The sequence below is a fragment of the Taudactylus pleione genome, unplaced genomic scaffold (assembly GCF_031769625.1).
Source record: "Taudactylus pleione unplaced genomic scaffold, aTauple2 ptg000677l, whole genome shotgun sequence".
Lineage (NCBI taxonomy): Eukaryota > Metazoa > Chordata > Amphibia > Anura > Myobatrachidae > Taudactylus > Taudactylus pleione.
The window spans coordinates 202988-227310 of record NW_028285079.1 but is presented as its reverse complement, the minus strand read 5'-3'; the positions used below and the strand labels follow the sequence as shown (position 1 = coordinate 227310).

The 24323-nt window shown below is 50.0% G+C and overlaps 1 protein-coding gene across 1 annotated transcript in view; it reads left to right on the top strand.

Moving 5' to 3' along the window:
- Positions 1-24323, top strand: part of FSTL1 (follistatin like 1) — an 85306-nt gene that overhangs the window by 35344 nt on the left and 25639 nt on the right. The window contains exons 3-6 of the mRNA XM_088455889.1: positions 6986-7090; positions 7653-7782; positions 8059-8091; positions 8557-8687. Of these exons, the coding sequence (XP_088312015.1) occupies positions 6986-7090; positions 7653-7782; positions 8059-8091; positions 8557-8687 (399 nt within the window). The remainder of the gene's footprint in view (positions 1-6985; positions 7091-7652; positions 7783-8058; positions 8092-8556; positions 8688-24323) is intronic.

Below are 24323 nucleotides of genomic sequence, written 5' to 3'. Positions count from 1 at the left end.
GGGTGCAGTGAGTATAATGTTGGAATGTGGGTGCAGTGAGTATAATGCAGGAATGTGGGTGTAGTGAGTATAGTGCAAGAATGTGGGTGCAGTGAGTATAATGTAGGAATGTGGGTGCAGTGAGTATAGTGTAGGATTGTGGGTGCAGTGAGTATAGTGTAGGGATGTGAGTATAGTGCATGAATGTGGGTGCAGTGAGTATAATGCAGGAATGTGAGTATAGTGTAGGAATGTGGGTGCAGTGAGTATAATGTAGGAATGTGAGTGTAGTGCAGGAATGTGGGTGCAGTGAGTATAGTGCAGGGGTGTGGGTGCAGTGAGTATAGTGTAGGAATGTGGGTGCAGTGAGTATAGTGTAGGAATGTGGGAGCAGTGAATAGTGTAGGAATGTGAGTATAGTGCAGGAATGTGGGTGCAGTGAGTATAGTGTAGGAATGTGGGTGCAGTGAGTATGGTGTAGGAATGCAAGTATAATGCAGGAATGTGGGTGCAGTGAATATAGTGCAGGAATGTGAGTGCAGTGAGTATAATGCAGGAATGTGGGTGCAGTGAGTGTAGTGCAGGAATGTGGGTGCAGTGAGTATAATGTAGGAATGTGAGTGCAGTGAGTATAATGTAGGAATGTGAGTGCAGTGAGTATAATGCAGGAATGTGGGTGCAGTGAATATAGTGCAGGAATGTGGGTGCAGTGAGTATAGTGCAGGAATGTGGGTGCAGTGAGTATAATGCAGGATTGTGGGTGCAGTGAGTATAATGCAGGAATGTGGGTACAGTGAGTATAATGTAGGAATGTGGGTGCAGTGAGTATAGTGCAGGAATGTGGGTGCAGTGAGTATAGTGTAGGAATGTGGGTGCAGTGAGTGTAGTGTAGGAATGTGGGTGCAGTGAGTATAATGTAGGAATGTGAGTATAGTGCAGGAATTTGAGTGCAGTGAGTATAGTGTAGGGATGTGAGTATAGTGCAGGAATGTGGGTGCAGTGAGTATAATGTAGGAATGTGGGTGCAGTGAGTATAGTGTAGGAATGTGGGTGCAGTGAGTATAGTGCAGGAATGTGGGTGCAGTGAGTATAGTGCAGGAATGTGGGTGCAGTGAGTATAATTCAGGATTGTGGGTGCAGTGAGTATAATGCAGGAATGTGGGTACAGTGAGTATAATGCAGGAATGTGGGTGCAGTGAGTATAGTGTAGGAATGTGGGTGCAGTGAGTGTAGTGTAGGAATGTGGGTGCAGTGAGTATAATGTAGGAATGTGAGTATAGTGCAGGAATTTGAGTGCAGTGAGTATAGTGTAGGGATGTGAGTATAGTGCAGGAATGTGGGTGCAGTGAGTATAATGTAGGAATGTGGGTGCAGTGAGTATAGTGTAGGAATGTGGGTGCAGTGAGTATAGTGCAGGAATGTGGGTGCAGTGAGTATAGTGCAGGAATGTGGGTGCAGTGAGTATAGTGCAGGAATGTGAGTGTAGTGCAGGAATGTGGGTGCAGTGAGTATAGTGTAGGAATGTAGGTGCAGTGAATATAGTGTAGGAATGTGAGTATAGTGTAGGAATGTGGGTGCAGTGAGTATAGTGTAGGAATGTGGGTGCACTGAGTTTAATGTAGGAATGTGGGTGCAGTGAGTATACTGTAGGAATGTGAGTATAATGCAGGAATGTGGGTGCAGTGAGTATAGTGCAGGAATGTGGGTGTAGTAAGTATAATGTAGGAATGTGGGTGCAGTGAATATAGTGCAGGAATGTGGGTGCAGTGAGTATAGTGCAGGGATGTGGGTGCAGTGAGTATAATGTAGGAATGTGGGTGTAGTGAGCGTAGTGCAGGAATGTGGGTGCAGTGAGTATAGTGCAGGAATGTGGGTGCAGTGAGTATAGTGCAGTGAGTATAATGCAGTAATGTATAGTGAGTATAGTGCAGGAATGTGGGTGCAGTGAGTATAGTGCAGGAAAGTGGGTGCAGTGAGTATAGTGCAGGAATGTGGGTGCAGTGAGTATAGTGTAGGAATGTGGGTGCAGTGATTGTAGTGCAGGAATGTGGGTGCAGTGAGTATAATGTAGGAGTGTGGGTGCAGTGAGTATAGTGCAGGAATGTGGGTGCAGTGAGTAATGTAGGAATGTGGGTGCAGTGAGTATAGTGTAGGAATGTGGGTGCAGTGAGTATAGTGCACTAATGTGGGTGCAGTGAGTATAATGTAGGAATGTGGGTGCAGTGAGTATAGTGCAGGAATGTGGGTGCAGTGAGTATAATGTAGGAATGTGGGTGCAGTGAGTATAGTGCAGGAATGTGGGTGCAGTGAGTATAATGTAGGAATGTGAGTGCAGTGAGTATAGTGCAGGAATGTGGGTGCAGTGAGTATAGTGCAGGGATGTGGGTGCAGTGAGTATAATGTTGAAATGTGGGTGTAGTGAGTGTAGTGCAGGAACGTGGGTGCAGTGAGTATAGTGCAGGAATGTGGGTGCAGTGAGTGTAGTGCAGGAATGTGGGTGCAGTGAGTATAATGTAGGAATGTGGGTGCAGTGAGTATAATGTAGGAATGTGGGTGCAGTGAGTATAGTGCAGGAATGTGGGTGCAGTGAGTATAGTGCAGGGATGTGGGTGCAGTGAGTATAATGTAGGAATGTGGGTGTAGTGAGTGTAGTGCAGGAATGTGGGTGCAGTGAGTATAGTGCAGGAATGTGGGTGCAGTGAGTATAATGTAGGAATGTGAGTGTAGTGAGTATAATGCAGGAATGTGGGTGCAGTGAGTATAGTGCAGGAATGTGGGTGCAGTGAGTATAGTGCAGGGATGTGGGTGCAGTGAGTATAATGTAGGAATGTGGGTGCAGTGAGTATAGTGCAGGAATGTGGGTGCAGTGAGTATAGTGCAGGGATGTGGGTGCAGTGAGTATAATGTAGGAATGTGGGTGTAGTGAGTGTAGTGCAGGAATGTGGGTGCAGTGAGTGTAGTGCAGGAATTTGGGTGCAGTGGGTATAGTGCATGAATGTGGGTGCAGTGAGTATAGTGCAGGAATGTGGGTGCAGTGAGTATAGTCTAGGAATGTGGGTGCAGTGAGTATAGTGCAGGAGTGTGGGTGCAGTGAGTATAGTGCAGGATATATGTTTCTCTGGATAGGAGGATGTGAGATTATTTGTGAATATAATTAATCTAACTCTACACCTTGATAAATAAAGAGCAGGGTGTGAGAGCGTAATTACCATATAATATATTAGAGATATAGATATACAGTATATTCACCCTAAATGAAGCAGCAGTTTAGGAGAAGTACTTATTAATGATTCATATCTAATGAGTGTGAGTAAAAAACAGATGCAATCAATAATATATTAGGAAGTTATTGTATATCCTATCTTATATGTAGATCCTTCTCATATATAGGATAAAGGCACAATATTGCAGGGAGATTTGGAGAGATATTTTATTAACAATCTACCCCCCTTCTGTACAGCTGACACACCTATGAGACATGATATATACCGGCATAGCAACCAGGTGATGTTTATTTCTCAGTATATAATCTGTTACTAGAAGCACCGCAGTAAGGACGGTGTAAATTATGGATGTGGTGTTAGATGCAGATGAGAACACACAGACAATAATTACAGTGCCGTGTGGGTAACTCGCTGCCATATGGCATCTGGTGGAGTATTAAGGGCACAGCTACAATTTTAAAACACTTATTTCATACTGTGTCACATTCTTTCTACTTTTTAACAAATTTCCGCTGCTCTTTTATGTTCATTGAGCACCATGTTATTAGACTATATTTAATAAAAGTTATATTTGAATGAATTAGTTCTTCACCAGTTCTGGACATTTCAGTTTCCTTTTCTTTCTTGTGTAATTCAGCTTAATGTAACACAGCTCAGACATGTGCTCAATGCTGCCACACACTGGCAGATCCTGGTACTGCAAATCACAGCTGATGATCATATGAATTTAGGGCCTCATTCAGAGTTGTACGCTATTGTGATGTATACGCAGTTGAGCTATTATTAGGGGTCTGCGCATGCGTCCCGGCCACATTGCGCACGAGGGTTGATTGAATTTGCAATTCCGGTTGCACAGAGGATTCAATCACGTGCGATTGGCAGTCAGCGAGGTTAGAGAATCGCGTTTCAGCCATTTTCGGTGCGTGTTTTTCCAGCGGCAGTGACAGCGATCCTGTACGCAGAGAACATGGCTCCAGCTTCTCAGCTGCATTACTATAGATTCGGCCACGGAGTCGATGTTTGCCTGACCTGCTGCTTCCGATGCTGCGTATGTCTGCGCAGCTACGAAGGCTCCAGCAGGCGTCTCAGTGCGGAGGAACTCTGAGTCGGGCGCTTACACACGTTGCCTGGGTATTATCTCTCCCGGACTGATCCGTTATATACAGCAATTCCTAGAACTCGGGGACTGGTTACCAGTTATGTACATGTCACCGAGCTGTTACCAATAACCCTGCCAGTATGTTATCCTAATACATCACGCTGAGAGGTCACAGACATAAACCGCAGACAGCGAGCGCCCCTCTCATTGCCAACGATAAATTATAATAATAATAACCGTATTGTTACTTTATTGTACAAATATACAGTATAGCTCGGTATACAGTAACGCGTACTGTCACCCACCAGAGAGAGAGCTATAGGGCTCACCCTGTACTATGTCACCCACCAGAAAGAGTGCCGTAGGGCTCACCGTGTACTGTGTCACCCACCAGAGAGAGAGCTATAGGGCTCACCCTGTACTATGTCACCCACCAGAAAGAGTGCCGTAGGGCTCACCATGTACTGTGTCACCCACCAGAGAGAGAGCTATAGGGCTCACCCTGTACTATGTCACCCACCAGAGAGAGAGCTATAGGGCTCACCGTGTACTGTGTCACCCACCAGAGGGAGAGATATAGGGCTCACCGCGTACTGTGTCACCCACCAGAGAGAGAGCTATAGGGCTCACTGTGTACTGTGTCACCCACCAGAGAGAGCTATAGGGCTCACCGTATACTGTGTCACCCACCAGAGAGAGCTATAGGGCTCACCGTGTACTGTGTCACCCACCAAGGAGAGAGAGCTATAGGGCTCACCGTGTACTGTCACCCACCAGAGATAGAGCTATAGGGCTCACCACGTACTGTGTCATCCACCAGAGAGAGAGCTATAGGGCTCACCGCGTACTGTGTCACCCACCAGATACAGAGATATAGGGCTCACCACGTACTGTGTCATCCACCAGAGAGAGAGCTATAGGGCTCACCACGTACTGTGTCATCCACCAGATACAGAGATATAGGGCTCACCCCGTACTGTGTCACCCACCAGAGAGAGAGCTATAGGGATCACCGCGTACTGTGTTACCCACCAGAGAGAGCTATAGGGCTCACCACGTCCTGTATAATCCACCAGAGAGAGCGCTATAGGACTCACCGCGTACTGTGTCACCCACCAGAGAGAGAGCTATAGGGCTCACCGTGTACTGTCACCCACCAGAGAGAGCTATAGGGCTCGCCGTGTACTGTGTCACCCACCAGAGATAGAGCTATAGGGCTCACCCCGTACTATGTAACCCACCAGAGAGAGAGCTATAGGGCTCACCATGTACTGTGTCACCCACCAGAGAGAGCTATAGGGCTCACCGCGTACTGCGTCACCCACCAGAGAGAGAGCTGTAGGGCTCACCCCGTACTGTGTAACCCACCAGAGAGAGAGCTATAGGGCTCACCGTGTACTGTGTCACCCACCAGAGAGAGAGCTATATTGATCACCGTGTACTGTTTCATCCACCAGAGAGAGAGCTATAGGGCTCACCGTGTACTGTCACCCACCAGAGAGAGCTATAGGGCTCACCACGTACTGTGTCACCCACCAGAAAGAGCTATAGGGCTCACCACGTACTGTCACCCACCAGAGAGAGAGCTATAGGGCTCACCATGTACTGTGTCACCCACCAGAGATAGAGCTATAGGGCTCACCCCATACTGTGTAACCCACCAGAGAGAGAGATATAGGGCTCACCACGTACTGTATCACCCACCAGAGACAGGGATATAGGGCTCACCGCGTACTGTATTACCCACCAGAGACAGGGATCTATGGGTCACTGCGTCCTGTCACCCACGAGGGACAGGGATATAGGGGTCACCGTGTACTGTATCACCCACCACAGACAGGGATATAGGGGTCACCGTGTACTGTGTCACCCACCAGAGACAGGGATATAGGGCTCACCACGTACTGTATCACCCACCAGAGACAGGGATATAGGGGTTACCGTGTACTGTGTCACCCACCAGAGACAGGGATATAGGGGTCACCATGTACTGTATCACCCACCTGAGACAGGGATATAGGGCTCACCACGTACTGTCACCCACCTGAGACAGGGATATTGGGGTCACCATGAACTGTGTCACCCACCAGAGACAGGGATATAGGGGTCACCATGTACTGTGTCACCCAACAGAGACAGGGATATAGGGGTCACCATGTACTGTATCACCCACCTGAGACAGGGATATAGGGCTCACCATGTACTGTATCACCCACCTGAGACAGGGATATAGGGCTCACCACGTACTGTCACCCACCTGAGACAGGGATATTGGGGTCACCATGTACTGTGTCACCCACCAGAGACAGGGATATAGGGGTCACCATGTACTGTGTCACCCACCAGAGACAGGGATATAGGGCTCACCATGTACTGTATCACCCACCTGAGACAGGGATATAGGGGTCACCATGTACTGTATCACCCACCTGAGACAGGGATATAGGGCTCACCACGTACTGTCACCCACCTGAGACAGGGATATTGGGGTCACCATGTACTGTGTCACCCACCTGAGACAGGGATATTGGGGTCACCATGAACTGTGTCACCCACCAGAGACAGGGATATAGGGGTCACCATGTACTGTGTCACCCACCAGAGACAGGGATATAGGGCTCACCACGTACTGTATGGCTGAATGTAGTTACTGACCTGTTCCTTTGCTTCTCTCTACAAACAGGAAGAGGCCAAGAGCAAATCCAAGGTATGCGCCAACGTGTTCTGTGGCGCTGGCAGAGAATGTGCGGTGACTGAGAAGGGCGACCCCACCTGTCTGTGCATTGAGGTGAGCTAACAATTCACTATGAGGTATGAGGCAAACAACCAATGAGAGCCCAGCATCTGCACATGATTGGGTTCGGTGTTTGTGGGTGAGCAGTGAAAGACATGGGTGATTTCCTATGTCTCTGTGTAGTAAATGTTCTCCTACGTTTACATGCTTACCATATCCTGCCTAAACTACCGTAATCTATTCCGGCCTACCAAAATGCTGCCTCGCCCCTCTTCAGTCTATCCTGAACACTGCGGCCCACCTAACTTTCCTCCCTCATCTGTTTCACCTCTTCTGCCCCCCTCTGTCGGTCGCTCCTGTGGCTCCCAGTACTATAAAGAAGCATCTAAACCCCTCTTGTTCACATTCCATTCCCTAAACAACTCCTCTCCTTCCCATAGGAGTAGTAGTACCATACGTGGCTGCTCTCCTAGGTGTTGTAGTATAAGATGTAGATGTTATCTCCTAGGGGTAGTAGTATAATACATTGATGATCCCCTAGGAGTAGTAGTACCATACACAGATGCTCTCCTAGGTATGATAGTATCAGATGCTATACTGTATGTTTGTCCTGCAGAGATGTAAGCCTCACAAGAGACCTGTCTGTGGCAGCAATGAGAAGACTTACCTCAACCACTGCGAGCTGCACCGTGATGCCTGCCTGACCGGGTCTAAAATTCAAGTGGAGTACGACGGGCACTGCAAAGGTACAGCGAGATGGCACCCGCCGCGTGGGCAGTAGTAATTCTGTTCCAGGGGTTATTGGTTATTACTATTAATGCTGTTGTAGTAATACAGAATAATATCACACAACTCTGTAATTCCTATTAGTCCCTGTACATGGTCTGTAAGACATCAGTGCAGATGTATTAGTTATAGGATATATCCTTATTCCCGCGTTTCCTGTCTCTGTGTAAGTTCTACAGAATGTATTACTGCTATGAATTAATGATCTGTTTCCACCCCTCCCCCATCATGAGCAGAGAAGACGTCGGATACGCCTGCAGCCAACCCAGGTAACTCCTATTCACTATCATTACTCTTCTGTTATGACGTGCCTCAGTACCACAGAGAGAACAGTACCCCCCACCCATGGCGCATCTGATATAACGTGCCCCAGTACCACAGAGAGGCCAGTACCCCCCACCCATGGCACATCTGATATAACGTGCCCCAGTACCACAGCGAGGCCAGAACCCCCCACCCATGGCGCATCTGACATCATGGCATCACAGAAACAGTGCCGCAGCAGGACGATGGATGCTGAGCGTGTCCTAGGGGCGCACCCTGCATCTTTCTATGTACCCTGCAAACTAGAGAACAGTGCTGTCAGTGCAGTGACCGTGCCGCCGCCTTGCGCATTGGGCAGTGACACCAGCTGCTCGTTCCTCGTTACGGCCCTGATACTCCCTGACAATCAAAGGTATTATTATTCCACTGCTTGTCGCTTCCGGCACTGATCGCGTCCTTGCTCTGTGCAGTTGTCTGTTACCAGTCTGATCGCGATGAGCTGCGTAGACGCGTCATCCAGTGGCTGGAGGCTGAAATTGTCCCAGATGGCTGGTTCTCCAAGGGGAACAACTACAGCGAGATCCTGGAGAAATACTTCAAGGTGAGGAGGACGTCAGAGCATCTGAATACATGATCCGGTATTGTGTGTTCTGGTGAGGAGGACGTCTGAGTGCATGATCCGGCATTGTGTGTTCTGGTGAGGAGGAGGTCAGAGCGTCTGAATACATGATCCGGTATTGTGTGTTCTGGTGGAGGACGTCTGAGTGCATGATCCGGCATTGTGTGTTCTGGTGAGGAGGAGGTCAGAGCGTCTGAGTGCATGATCCGGCATTGTGTGTTCTGGTGAGGAGGACGTCTGAGTGCATGATCCGGCATTGTGTGTTCTGGTGAGGAGGAGGTCAGAGCATCTGAGTGCATGATCCGGCATTGTGTGTTCTGGTGAGGAGGAGGTCAGAGCATCTGAGTGCATGATCCGGCATTGTGTGTTCTGGTGAGGAGGAGGTCAGAGCATCTGAGTGCATGATCTGGCATTGTGTGTTCTGGTGAGGAGGAGGTCAGAGCGTCTGAGTGCATGATCCGGCATTGTGTGTTCTGGTGAGGAGGAGGTCAGAGCATCTGAGTGCATGATCCGGCATTGTGTGTTCTGGTGAGGAGGAGGTCAGAGCGTCTGAGTGCATGATCTGGCATTGTGTGTTCTGGTGAGGAGGAGGTCAGAGCGTCTGAGTGCATGATCTGGCATTGTGTGTTCTGGTGAGGAGGAGGTCAGAGCGTCTGAGTGCATGATCCGGCATTGTGTGTTCTGGTGAGGAGGAGGTCAGAGCATCTGAGTGCATGATCCGGCATTGTGTGTTCTGGTGAGGAGGAGGTCAGAGCGTCTGAGTGCATGATCTGGCATTGTGTGTTCTGGTGAGCCATAACAAGGTATCGCATGTGCAGTTTTTAAATGTATGTGATATTTCATCTCTTGCATAGAATTGTTTTTACATGTATAGTCTGTATTGGTCAGTGAAGCATAGTTTATGGTATATATCTGGCCTGGTTTTTGCTCCAACTCAGAGCAAGTTATCTCCTTTGATCAGCAGAGCAATTGAGTCAGCTGTAGCCTGTCTTAATCAAGGATACCACTCCTTATATTCAGTCTAGGGGCAGCTGGGGTTAAAAGCACCAAGTGTTAAATGCACAAAGTGTGATTACATAACAGTTAATCAAACAGTTGAACAAACATTGACCAACATGTAAGGTAATTTCAGATTAAGTTACCATTACTTTAAAATTTGACTAAAAATAACAAACCTAAAACTCACCATGTTCTACACATTTCTTTTTTATCAACTCTTTCCTTTGTATTTTCTCTAAGGATATAACATCCCTAACTCTCCCGGCTTCTCCCCTCTCTGGGCACACTGCCGCCCTATTGAGTCACTCACCTCCTCTAAAAACTAATGAGATTTCTTTTCATCAAAAATTGACAATTACAGCCTCATTGTGTCACTATAATAAACTTTTACTCACCTACAACTATATCTACTTCTCCATCCTTCTGCTTTTATTATCTGGTGACATATCACCAAATCCAGGCCCCTCACACGGACAGCGGATTTACTATGGAATAAATATCCTGCAAACCTCACATGTCTCCCATCACCCTCCAAATCAATAAATGTGCCTTATAGAATTCACACTTCATCACAACTTATTATTTTACATCTGAACATCTCTATACAACAACTACTTTCACCAATGTCTACATTTACCTGAGACTGCTGGGTCACACGTTAACCAAACTCTCTAAATAGCCCTTCATGAAGTGGCTTCAGCTACCCGTCAGACTTCACGTAAACTGATATAACAGCCATGGCTTTCCACAGACACCTACATATACTGTCACATACACTGATATAACAGCCATGGCTTTCCACAGACACCTACATATACTGTCACATACACTGATATAACAGCCATGGCTTTCCACAGACACCTACATATACTGTCACATACACTGATATAACAGCCATGGCTTTCCACAGACACCTACATATACTGTCACATACACTGATATAACAGCCATGGCTTTCCACAGACACCTACATATACTGTCACATACACTGATATAACAGCCATGGCTTTCCACAGACACCTACATATACTGTCACATACACTGATATAACAGCCATGGCTTTCCACAGACACCTACATATACTGTCACATACACTGATATAACAGCCATGGCTTTCCACAGACACCTACATATACTGTCACATACACTGATATAACAGCCATGGCTTTCCACAGACACCTACATATACTGTCACATACACTGATATAACAGCCATGGCTTTCCACAGACACCTACATATACTGTCACATACACTGATATAACAGCCATGGCTTTCCACAGACACCTACATATACTGTCACATACACTGATATAACAGCCATGGCTTTCCACAGACACCTACATATACTGTCACATACACTGATATAACAGCCATGGCTTTCCACAGACACCTACATATACTGTCACATACACTGATATAACAGCCATGGCTTTCCACAGACACCTACATATACTGTCACATACACTGATATAACAGCCATGGCTTTCCACAGACACCTACATATACTGTCACATACACTGATATAATAACCATGGCTTTCCACAGACACCTACATATACTGTCACATACACTGATATAACAGCCATGGCTTTCCACAGACACCTACATATACTGTCACATACACTGTAATAATAACCATGGCTTTCCACAGACACCTACATATACTGTCACATACACTGATATAACAGCCATGGCTTTCCACAGACACCTACATATACTGTCACATACACTGATATAACAGCCATGGCTTTCCACAGACACCTACATATACTGTCACATACACTGATATAACAGCCATGGCTTTCCACAGACACCTACATATACTGTCACATACACTGATATAACAGCCATGGCTTTCCACAGACACCTACATATACTGTCACATACACTGATATAACAGCCATGGCTTTCCACAGACACCTACATATACTGTCACATACACTGATATAACAGCCATGGCTTTCCACAGACACCTACATATACTGTCACATACACTGATATAACAGCCATGGCTTTCCACAGACACCTACATATACTGTCACATACACTGATATAACAGCCATGGCTTTCCACAGACACCTACATATACTGTCACATACACTGATATAACAGCCATGGCTTTCCACAGACACCTACATATACTGTCACATACACTGATATAACAGCCATGGCTTTCCACAGACACCTACAAAAACTGCATCTTAAAGTAGAATGTCAGTGGCGTAAATCTTAATTCAAATGACTTCCACACATACTGTAAAATAGGAATCCAGCCATCTGTCATCCTAACCCTCTGTCCCACGCTCACTGTCTACCCCATCCGTGTCACCCGTCTGTCTGCCCATCCCCTTTAGAATGTAAGCTCTCACGAGCAGGGCCCTCTATCCTCTTGTGCTTATCCTTTCTGTACTTATACTATCTGCTCTATACTCAAAAGCACCTAACCCGTGACGTTTGCCATCCTGCTTCTGTTGCAGCCGTGTTTATTTCTACTTCAGGGTCCATAGGGGGTCCACAGGGTTGACCTTGGGGTATAGCTGGATCTGGATCCACGGGCACCACGCAGTTAAAGCTTTGCTGCTCCCAGGATGCACTTGGGTCCGTCCTCCTCTATACCCCGCCCCGGCCACAGGCACCTCAGTTTTAGTTGGTGCCCGGCCGGAGTCGGGTCACCCTGTCGCAGTGGGGCTGCAGGAGCAGCCCCTAAGCTTTATTTTAAAAGAGAAATTTTTTATTTTTTTTTCTTCTTTTTTTACACTTTTAGAGCGGCAGCATCAGACTGTCCTTTAGGACGTCCACGCTGCCGCTCCTTCTCCCCGCTGGCGCCGCGACGCCAGTACAGCTCTGGGGATCGCGGCGGGACCCCAGAGCCTGTACTAGCCGGGCTCTGGGGACTCCCTTGACTGCTGCTGGACGCGACGGGGATCAGGTAAGCCGCGGGTCGCCGCGTGCGGCGGCCCGCGGATACTTCAATGCAGTCAGGAGCCTCCGGTCTCTGGGGACAGACCGGAGGCGCTAGCGGCGGCGGCGGGCTCCCCCTCAATTGAGGAATACCCCGCGTGTCCGCTAGACCACCAGGGTATCAGGCTGGTAGCGGGACCGGCAACCCGGGGGTTAATTGCTAGCCAGGGGAGGCAGCCTTCCCTGTCTAGCGGCTCCTCCCCTCAGCTCAGCGCGCCTTTCAACAAGCAGTCTGGCGTCGCTGAGCTGCTCTTATCTCTCGGCCACTCCTCCTCTGAGGTCTCCGGCGGCCATCTTTACTGGCACATCGCAGACTCCCAGGCGGTATCAAGTGGACCGGTCCCCCTGTGTACCTCTCCCCTGCTAAAGGACAGTGTACACAGCGCTATAGCCCTCCCAGACACTGAATCTGGGCGGTTGATTGTAGCGGAAGGTGCAGTGAGTATAACTTTTCTGCATTGTATGTGACTATTGCTAGTGCTGCCTGTCTGTGACTTATTCTCCTTACTGTCAGCTTATAACTATCCCTTTCCTTCTCCTACGGCCCGGCAGGTGTGTGGGGGAAGGGCGTTTTTCTGAGACCCTCACATATATAAAACACGTATTTGTGGGGTCAGTCACATACTGTTGTGTGCTACACAGTACCATATCTGGGCTGTTGTGTCGCATACTGGTGAGTGCGCGGGTGTTAAAACCGTAATTCCTCTGGTGATACCTATTTCTTGTGTATTTACGGTATCATGTCGGATGAGGAGACTGAGCGCTCTGTGGCTCCTGTGCTATTTTCCTGCAGACGCTGTGCTGCTGGAGTTGATGGGGAGGACTTATCTCAGGATGGTCTGTGCGGGCGGTGCCAGCTGGTACCGGGCCCCTCCAACCCCCCTGTATCACAGGACCCTCCTTGGGCAATGTTTTCACAGGTGCTGGCGTCTATTGCGGACCGGTTATCGGTCCCATCAGCGGTCCCTTCTAGGGCGTTACCGCAGCCCACCATCCCCCATTCCCCGAGGGTTCCACAAATGTTGCGCTCTTCCCCCGGGGCCCAGACTGTGGGTCCTTACTCGGGACTGCCTGTGTATGTGCAGTCTTCCCCAGGGACGTGTCAGTCTGTAGTGCCTTTGCAGAGTGTTGCTCCGACGGCTCCTCCGCCTTGGGTGGATGTTCTATCCAGCTCCGTACAGAGTCTGGCGGCTTCATCCTCGGCGTTTCAGTCTATGTTGCAAGGTGATGTGCCACCAAGGGTGTCTAAACGTCCGGTTGTGAGTTCACTAGCTGCGCAGTTGTCGGACTCGGAAGTGTCCTCAGATGATGGAGAAATCCATGAGGACTCTGACTCTGATGTCATGGGGCAGGAGGTGGAAGCTAAGTCCTCCATTAATGTTCCAGCCTTAGTTAGGGCGGTGCGGGCTATCCTACATGTTGAGGATGATGCGCCGGCTCCTAGGTCGAAGTTTCCTAATTTTAAAAAGGCCAAGGTGACCTCAACTGTGTTCCCCCTGTCTGATCAATTATCGGATCATATGGCGGCGGCCTGGCAATTACCTAGTAAGAGGTTCCATCCACAGAAGAGGTTGGCGGCGAACTATCCTTTTCCTGAAGCTCATTGCAGGAAATGGGAAACTCTGCCGGCGGTGGATTCCCACGTTACCCGCTTGATCAAAAGCGCGACGTTGCCATTGCCGTCTATCTCCTCTTTGAAGGATCCCACGGACAGGAAGGTGGAGACTTGTTTAAAGTCCATTTATTCTCTTTCCGGGGCGGTGGCTCGCCCGTCCATGGCTATCTCCTGGGTGGCTAAAGCCATTGAGGCATGGGTCAATGCCTTGGAGGATACCTTTCCTGATGAGGCTCCGGATATCCAGAGAGCGTTAGTGGGACAGATGCGGGATGCAGCTTCCTATATTGGGGAAGCGTCTTTGGATGCCAGCCTGCTCACTTCTAGGGTGTCGGCTGCAGCGGTATCTGCTCGGCGCTCCCTGTGGCTGAGGTCCTGGAGGGCTGATGCAGATTCAAAAAAGGGTCTGGAGGCCTTGCCTTTTAATGGTGATTTACTATTTGGTCCGGATTTGGACAGAATAGTGGATACTTTGGCTAAGTCCAAGTCGGCTTTTCTCCCTTCGGCCTCTGCGCCGGCTAAAGTGAGGAGCTCTGCCTTTCGGTCCTTTCGGGTTCAGGGTAAGGCCAAGGGCCAGTCCTTCCCGAGACATTCGGCGACCAAGGCCGCACCCAAGCCCAAGAAGCAGGCATGGAGTGCTCGGCGCCCTTCTTCCAAGCAGGAGGATAAGCCTGCTGCCTGATGGGACGGGCCTCTCTCTGGGGGACCCCAGAGTGGGAGGCCGACTTCTCCAATTCGCCCAGTGTTGGCACAATACCACCACGGATGCCTGGGTTCGAGAAGTAGTCTCTCAGGGGTACGCCCTGTCTTTTCGGTTCAGGCCGCCCCACCAGTTTTTCTGTACGAGTCCTTCTCTGGACAAGACCAAAGCTGGTCAGATTCAGGTAGCTATAGAATCCTTGCTACAAGCAGGGGTCATTGTTCCCGTTCCGCAGTCTCAGCGCGGGACGGGGTACTATTCTACTCTGTTTCTGGTACAGAAACCCAATGGTTCTCATCGCCCTATCCTGAATTTGAAGTCTCTGAACAGATACCTCAGAGTTCCCAGGTTCAGGATGGAAACGTTACGTTCCATCATTCTGGCGATGGAACCCAGGGATTATATGGTCTCCCTCGATATCCAGGACGCCTATCTCCATGTGCCCATAGCACCGGCACATCAGCGGTATCTGAGGTTTGCTATCCTGAACCATCACTACCAATTTCGGGCGTTGCCTTTTGGCCTTTCCACGGCTCCGAGGGTGTTCACCAAGGTGATGGCGGTTATGGCTGCCCACCTTCGGGGTCAGGGTCTACGTCTGTTGCCGTACCTGGACGATCTTCTGCTGCTGGCGAGCTCCCCGGAGGTGCTTCTTCGACATCTCCACCTGACCATTGCTTGTCTTCAAGCACACGGGTGGTTGATAAACTGGAAGAAGTCCTCCCTGATTCCATCACAGCGGATGGTTCATTTGGGAGCCCTGCTGGATTCTCGTCAGCAGCGGATTTTCCTGACTCCAGAGAAGGTCTCCTCCCTGCAGCTGCGGATACACAGTTGCCTGAGCAGTTGCCGCCTGTCGGTCCATTCAGCTATGAGAGTTCTGGGGTCCATGGTGTCGACATTCGACATGGTGGAATTTGCCCAGTTCCATTCCCGGCCCCTGCAGGGGCTGATTCTATCGGAATGGAACGGGTTACCTCACCGGATCCGCTCTCAGATGCTGGTGTTGTCCGCGGAGGTTCGGCAGTCTTTGGCTTGGTGGCTTCAGACGGTGCATCTGGTCGAGGGGCGCCCCTTTTGGATCCCGGACTGGGTCCTGCTCACGACGGATGCCAGTCTTCGGGGTTGGGGGGCAGTGACCGGCTCATTATCGCTTCAGGGTCGTTGGTCCGCGGAAGAAGCACTTCTCCCCATCAACATCCTGGAACTGCGGGCTGTGTACAGGGCCCTGCAGTCGTCCGGCCCCGCTCTTCACGGAAGGGCGGTTCAGGTGCAGTCCGACAACGCCACCACGGTGGCGTACATCAATCACCAAGGGGGAACTCGCAGTCGGACAGCAATGTCGGAGGTGTCTCGCATTCTTGCTTGGGCGGAGTGTCACGTTCCAGCGATCTCGGCAGTCTTCATTCCCGGAGTCCTCAATTGGGAGGCGGACTTCCTCAGCCGTCACGATGTGCATCCCGGGGAATGGTCGCTTCACCCAGAGGTGTTTCAGCTACTCGTGGACAGGTGGGGGCTGCCGGAGCTGGACTTGATGGCCTCCCGTCACAATCACAAGTTGCCCGTTTACGGGTCAAGGACAAGAGACGCAGGCGCCTGTCTGGTAGACGCTCTGTCGGTGAAATGGACGTTTCACCTGGCGTATCTGTTTCCTCCGATATCCTTACTTCCTCGGGTTCTGCGAAAATTCAAGCAGGACGGCGGCACGCTCGTGCTGGTGGCTCCGGCGTGGCCCAGACGTCCTTGGTACTCCGATCTGAGGTGCCTCTCCATCGACGCTCCGTACCTTCTTCCTCAGCGTCGGGACCTGTTGTCTCAGGGGCCCTGCCTTTACCCGGATCTGGGTCGGCTGTCTTTGACGGCGTGGCTCTTGAGACAGCCGTCTTGAGGTCTAGGGGTTTCTCCAGTTCAGTGATTGGTACCATGCTTAGGGCACGCAAGCCTGCCTCCGCGCGGATTTACCACAGGGTGTGGCGCACTTATTTTCAATGGTGTGAATCCAGAAACTATGATCCGCAGGTGTTCCGGGTTTCCAGAATCTTGGAATTTCTTCAATCGGGTTTGGACCTCGGCTTACGCCTGGCCTCTCTGAAGGTTCATGTGTCTGCTTTGTCCGTGTGGTTTCAGCGACGGATTGCTACACTGCCAGATGTTTACACCTTTTTCCAAGGTGTTCTCAGGATCCAGCCTCCCTTCGTGCCTCCGGTGGCTCCGTGGGACTTGACGGTGGTACTGAGGGTCTTGCAGGGTCCTCCTTTTGAGCCGCTTGAGTCGGTGGAGCTCAAGTGGCTGACGTTTAAGACCATTTTTCTCCTGGCAATTGCTTCGGCCAGGAGGGTTTCAGAATTGGGGGCGCTTTCCTGTCGCCCTCCTTTTCTGATTTTTCACCAGGACAGGGCAGTGCTCCGCACGCGTCCTGAGTTTTTGCCCAAAGTGGTTTCAAAGTTCCACATTAATCAGGAACTTGTTGTGCCAGCTTTTCAGTCACCTGATCTTTCGGCTGGTGAGGCTTCCTTGGATGTGGTCCGGGCACTTAGAATCTATGTGGACCGGTCTGCTTCGGTTAGGAAGTCGGATTCTTTGTTTGTCCTCTTTGGTTTTCACAAGAGGGGTTGGCCTGCCAACAAGCAAACGTTAGCCCGTTGGCTTCGTTCAGTTATTTGTGAGGCTTATGCGCAGGAGGGTTTACCTGTGCCAGCCTCTGTTAAGGCTCATTCCACTCGTTCTGTGGGTCCCTCTTGGGCTGCTAGACGTGGCGCCTCCGCTGTTCAGCTGTGTAAGGCGGCTACTTGGTCTTCAATTCAGACGTTTTTGAGGTTTTATGCGTTTGACACCTTCGCCTCTCAGGATGCATCCTTTGGGCGCCGGGTACTCCTTTCAGCACAGGAGCGTCCCCGCCCTTAGTTGAACTGCTTTGGGACATCCCCAAGGTCAACCCTGTGGACCCCCTATGGACCCTGAAGTAGAAAACAAGAGATATGGTAAGAACTTACCTTTGTTATCTCTGTTTCTACGAAGTCCATAGGGTCCACAGGGCGCCCGCCCTGACGCACCTGGCTTCAAATGGGCTGTGTGGCTGGTCACCGGTTTTCCGTCTCCCATTTCTGTGAGTATGGTTTCTTGTGTGTTCCAGTCTTCCTTCTCTCTGTTTAGTCTCCTCCTCCGGCCTTAGCTGCTTACCAACTGAGGTGCCTGTGGCCGGGGCGGGGTATAGAGGAGGACGGACCCAAGTGCATCCTGGGAGCAGCAAAGCTTTAACTGCGTGGTGCCCGTGGATCCAGATCCAGCTATACCCCAAGGTCAACCCTGTGGACCCTATGGACTTCGTAGAAACAGAGATAACAAAGGTAAGTTCTTACCATATCTCTTGTTATACCATGTACTTGTCTTGTAGTGTCTTAAACTGTATGACACTGTTTTCTTGTTCTGTTCAACTGTCTATGTACTATGTCTATGTACTATGTCTATGTACTATGTCTATGTACTATGTTTGTGCACTATGTTTCTGTACTATGTAAGGCGCTGCGGAACCCTTGTGGCGCCATATAAATAAAGGATAATAATAATAATAATAATCATGTAAATACTATGAAATGTTGACATTGTTAGAATATTGACAAACTGTACCTGATGGTGTAGTCGTGACTTTCCTGATACGGTGGCTCCAGCTATATTTTCCAATTTCGATGGTGACCCTCCCCCAGTGCCTAGCATTAAACCTAACCTCCCCTCCTGTAGCCTAACCCTACCATTGCCTAACCCTATCCTCCCCTCTTGTAGCCTAACCCTAAATCTCCCCCTAGTGCCTAACCCTAACCTCCCCTCCCGTAGCCTAATTCTAACCTCCCCCTCTCTTAGTCTAAACGTAGCCTCCCTTCCTGCAGCCTAACTCTAACCCTCCCCCTAGTTTCTAACCTTAACCTCCTATTCCATAGCCTAAACCTAAGCCCCCTCCCGCAGCCAAACCCTAATCTCCCCTCCTGCAGCCTAACCCTAACTCCCCCCTCTAGTGCATAACCCTAACTTTCACTTCCATAGTCTAAACCCTCCCCTCACACAGTCTTACCCTTCCTCTAGTGCCTAACCCTCCCCTCCCATAGCCTAACCCTAACCCTTCCCTCCAGTTGCCTAACCCTAACCTCCCCTCCCGTAGCCTAGCTCTAACCTCCCCTCCCGTAGCCTAGCTCTAACCTTCACTCCCGTAGCCTAACCCTCCCCTCCCGCAGCCTAACCCTCCCCCTAGTGCCTAACCCTCCGCTCCCGCAGCCTAACCCTCCCCTCCCGCAGCCTAACCCTCCCCTCCCGCAGCCTAACCCTCCCCTCCCGTAGCCTAACCCTCCGCTCCCGCAGCCTAACCCTCCCCCTAGTGCCTAACCCTCCCCCTAGTGCCTAACCCTCCCCTCCCGCAGCCTAACCCTCCCCTCCCGCAGCCTAACCCTCCCCTCCCGTAGCCTAACCCTCCCCTCCCGCAGCCTAACCCTCCCCCTAGTGCCTAACCCTCCGCTCCCGCAGCCTAACCCTCCCCTCCCGTAGCCTAACCCTCCCCTCCCGCAGCCTAACCCTCCCCCTAGTGCCTAACCCTCCCCCTAGTGCCTAACCCTCCGCTCCCGCAGCCTAACCCTCCCCTTAGTGTAAATATCAATATTTTGACTACATCCTCGATTTTCCATTTTTTTTTACAATTTGTTTCTTAACTTTTAATTTTTTTAAATGTATTTATTTCAATATAACTGGATGACGTTCAGGAGTTATAGAGACCCCAGTAGGTGACCCCCGTTCCAGCATTTGCTTGTTATAAGCACTTTCAGCCGCTTCTCTACTGACCATTGGCGAGGCGCGTGTGAGCTGCAGGGAGGGTAAAGCTCAGCGAGGGCGTGCCAGCCTGACTGCGCGCTACAGAGAGGGGCTGGAAGCACAGAGGACGTCTCATACAGTCTGGTGGACGTATGCACTGATGATAATGTCCAGTAACAGGACAGAGCGGGGATAGGGGACAGGCGCACTGGTAAATGTGTATGACGGCATATGGGGGAATATATACCTGTATATTGTGCACAGAGGGGGTGACTCAGGCGCTGACGGTATGGCTATCACAGCTGCTAACACTATCACGGTAATGCAGTAGGAGGCTGCATGATTACAGATCCGAGCTGCATCACTGGACGCAGCATCGGAACATCTGCGTGATCTTTGGCTGGCTGAGTGACCCCACAGAAACACAAAAGAGGTCAGCCGACGGAGAGCCGGGCCTCTTCCCTCCCCCTCGTTGGCGGCGGCATGCCTCCATTTTGGTAACGGAGGCTGTAACGGCCCCATCTCTGGCGACAAATGGCAGCAGACTGTCTGCTGCCGCTGTGTGTGTGGGATCATAGACCCGTACTGCACATGCGTGTACGGGTCGTGCACCGGCGCAGAGGAGGCACAATCGCTGATGTGCGCTAACCATCGGGTTAGGGCACATCTTTGAATCGGCCCCACAGCGCGGGAGATTCACGTACAGTTGTGCATTGGGCACTATTGTTGGTGATAACGGCGTCGGGATCACAACCAAATGTTCCCTGGCGACAATACATGACCCTCAGGATGCCAGACCCTCGGGATGCCAGTTCTAAACGGCTGGAGAGTCGGCCGTGCACAGATCTGTGGTTCCTCCTCAGACGCTCTACGTCACTAGTGCTCCCAGGGCGGCGGAGCTGTGATGTAAGAAGGAAGCTGCCCAGGGATAGGCTCATAGCTCAGTACGCTGCCTAGCTCCCTGGCCACTCACAGCGCACAATGGCGCTGCGGCACTCCGCTACGTGGATGGATCTTGCGCGTTTTCGCCCCTTGCTTGCTCTGTAGCCGAGCAAATTTGATGGAATTGTGGGCTGTGGGCCTGATTCAGAGTCGGACGCAATGGCAATTTTCTTTTTTTACGCAGATCGAGCGATTGTTTGCCATTACACATGTATAAGTCGCACTGCGCACGGCGCTGCAATTGTCTTGTGATTACATTTGCACAGAGGACCCACTCCCAAAGCGAGTGCAGGCTGCTGGCATTTGTGGGAGATCATAGAAACGCAGGCGTGCCTGGCCGTTACATGGGCGCGCATAAATGATCCCGTGCCATCTCCTACGCAGCATGAGAGCCCTCTCTGTGTGTCAGGAGAGCTGCCGAGTCTGCGGCTGGTCAGACCTCCCGCAAGGGCAAGATGGCTGCTCCATGTGCGTTGATGTTTCCGATATTTACGCAGGTAAACGACGTTGTACGCATATGAGAAGGCAGCGGTGGACGCCCTTTCAAACGATTAAGCTTTTGTACTATTAGCATATTTTTCGCAGACGTGTTCCGTGCGAAATCGCAGCTGCAATCACATTAGCGCCCGTCTCTGAATCAAGCCCATATACTTACACAGAAATGTCAGGGAGATCTCGTCCTAGTATATGGCTGGTCCGATCGTGGTGACGGCTGTGAAACCAAGGGAGCGGATAAGGGGCGTACTACTCTGCAGGTGGGCGAATGTCTACGTTTCTCTCCGTGCATGCGATGCAGCTGCAGTTGAGCCGCTTTACGCGCAACACTCCATTGGCCCCAAGGTTTTATGGGTATTCAGTCAGGAAGCCGGCGGTCGAAATGCCGACCGCCGGCTTCCAGGCAGCGTAATCCCGGGAAGGGATTTAACATATACGTTGAAATACCGGTGCCTATGTTAATCCCGACGCCGGAACACTGACCCCCGCCATTCCGATCGTCTGCGACGGGTAAATAGAACACTTAGCCCAGGAATGGGGGGGTTAGGTTTAGGGACCCCCTGGGAACTTAGGGCTAGGCACCCCCCTGGGGAAGGTTGGTGTTAGGCTAGGGAAAGGGGGGATAGGTTAAGCACTGGGGGGGGGAGGTTAGAGTTAGGCACCCTCCCGGGAGGGTTAGGTTTAGGGTGCGGGAATGGGGGGTTAGGTTTAGGCATCCCTGGGGGGAGGTTTGGGTTAGGCACGAGGGGGGAGGTTAGGGTTAGGCACCCCTAAGGGAGGGTTAGGGGGGGGGAGGGTTAGGAATAGTTAGAATACTCACCCTGTCGGGATCGTCACTGTTCTGTCTTCCGGCCTCGGTATTACATCCGCCCGGCTCAGGTCCGGCGTCATCTCATACCGATTCCGGTTTATGGGCTCTCTTCTGTAATTATAAAATGTAATCCTGAGAGATCCTCTGTGAAGAAATCAGTGTACAGCGCTGTGCGGAGGCGTTTGTTCAGGTCCTTTTAAAGCTCTGCGGTATATGTTAGGGCTACATAACCAAATAATAATAATACCTCTAATAGCCAAATAACCCCAAATTGTCCTTTACTAGACCTGGATCAGAAGGTGTAATACACACTTCACACACTAGGGGGAGACCTGTAACTGGAATTATTTATTCCTGGGACCGTTAAACGCAGGCGTGCCAGTGCATTTGAACGCCGTTTGCTGTGGTGTGAATAAATTAGCCACTGCGATGCCATATACAGCTTTGGCTTTCACTGCGTGCGCTGAGGTTAGTAATCTCTGAGTAAGGTCAGAGCCTGTGTAAGTGTGTGTGAGGATGTGATGGTACTCCATGTTACTGATGGTCTCTCAGTCTTGTGTAATCACTGTGTGTGATGAGGTTAGTAATTCCTGAGTAAGGTCAGAGCTGTGTAAGTGTGTGTGAGGCTGTGATGGTACTCCATGTTACTGATGGTATCTCAGTCTTGTGTAATCACTGTGTGTGATGAGGTTAGTAATTCCTGAGTAAGGTCAGAGCCTGTGTAAGTGTGTGTGAGGCTGTGATGGTACTCCATGTTACTGATGGTATCTCACTCTTGTGTAATCACTGTGTGTGATGAGGTTAGTAATTCCTGAGTAAGGTCAGAGCCTGTGTAAGTGTGTGTGAGGCTGCGATGGTACTCCATGTTACTGATGGTATCTCACTCTTGTGTAATCACTGTGTGTGATGAGGTTAGTAATTCCTGAGTAAGGTCAGAGCCTGTGTAAGTGTGTGTGAGGCTGTGATGGTACTCCATGTTACTGATGGTATATCAGTCTTGTGTAATCACTGTGTGTGATGAGGTTAGTAATTCCTGAGTAAGGTCAGAGCCTGTGTAAGTGTGTGTGAGGATGTGATAGTGCTCCATGTTACTGATGGTATCTCAGTCTTGTGTAATCACTGTGTGTGATGAGGTTAGTAATTCCTGAGTAAGGTCAGAGCCTGTGTAATAAGTGTGTGTGAGGATGTGATGGTACTCCATGTTACTGATGGTATCTCAGTCTTGTGTAGTCACTGTGTGAGATGATGTTAGTAATTCCTGAGTAAGGTCAGAGCCTGTGTAAGTGTGTGTGAGGCTGTGATGGTACTCCATGTTACTGATGGTATCTCAGTCTTGTGTAATCACTGCGTGTGATGAGGTTAGTAATTCCTGAGTAAGGTCAGAACCTGTGTAAGTGTGTGTGAGGATGTCATTGTACTCCATATTACTGATGATATCTCTGTCTTGTGTAATCACTGTGTGTGATGAGGTTAGTAATTCCTGAGTAAGGTCAGAGCCTGTATAAGTGTGTGTGAGGATGTGATGGTACTCCATGTTACTGATGGTGTCTCAGTCTTGTGTACTCACTGTGTGTGATGAGGTTAGTAATTCCTGAGTAAGGTCTGAGCCTGTGTAAGTGTGTGTGAGGCTGTGATGGTACTCCATGTTACTGATGGTATCTCAGTCTTGTGTAATCACTGTGTGTGATGAGGTTAGTAATTCCTGAGTAAGGTCAGAGCCTGTGTAAGTGTGTGTGAGGCTGTGATGGTACTCCATGTTACTGATGGTATCTCAGTCTTGTGTAGTCACTGTGTGTGATGAGGTTAGTAATTCCTGAGTAAGGTCAGAGCCTGTGTAAGTGTGTGTGAGGATGTGATGGTACTCCATGTTACTGATGGTCTCTCAGTCTTGTGTAATCACTGTGTGTGATGAGGTTAGTAATTCCTGAGTAAGGTCAGAGCCTGTGTAAGTGTGTGTGAGGCTGTGATGGTACTCCATATTACTGATGGTGTCTCAGTCTTGTGTAGTCACTGCGTGTGATGAGGTTAGTAATTCCTGAGTAAGGTCAGAGCCTGTGTAAGTGTGTGTGAGGATGTGATGGTATTCCATGTTACTGATGGTCTCTCAGTCTTGTGTAATCACTGTGTGTGATGAGGTTAGTAATTCCTGAGTAAGGTCAGAGCCTGTGTAAGTGTGTGTGAGGCTGTGATGGTACTCCATGTTACTGATGGTCTCTCAGTCTTGTGTAATCACTGTGTGTGATGAGGTTAGTAATTCCTGAGTAAGGTCAGAGCCTGTGTAAGTGTATGTGAGGCTGCTA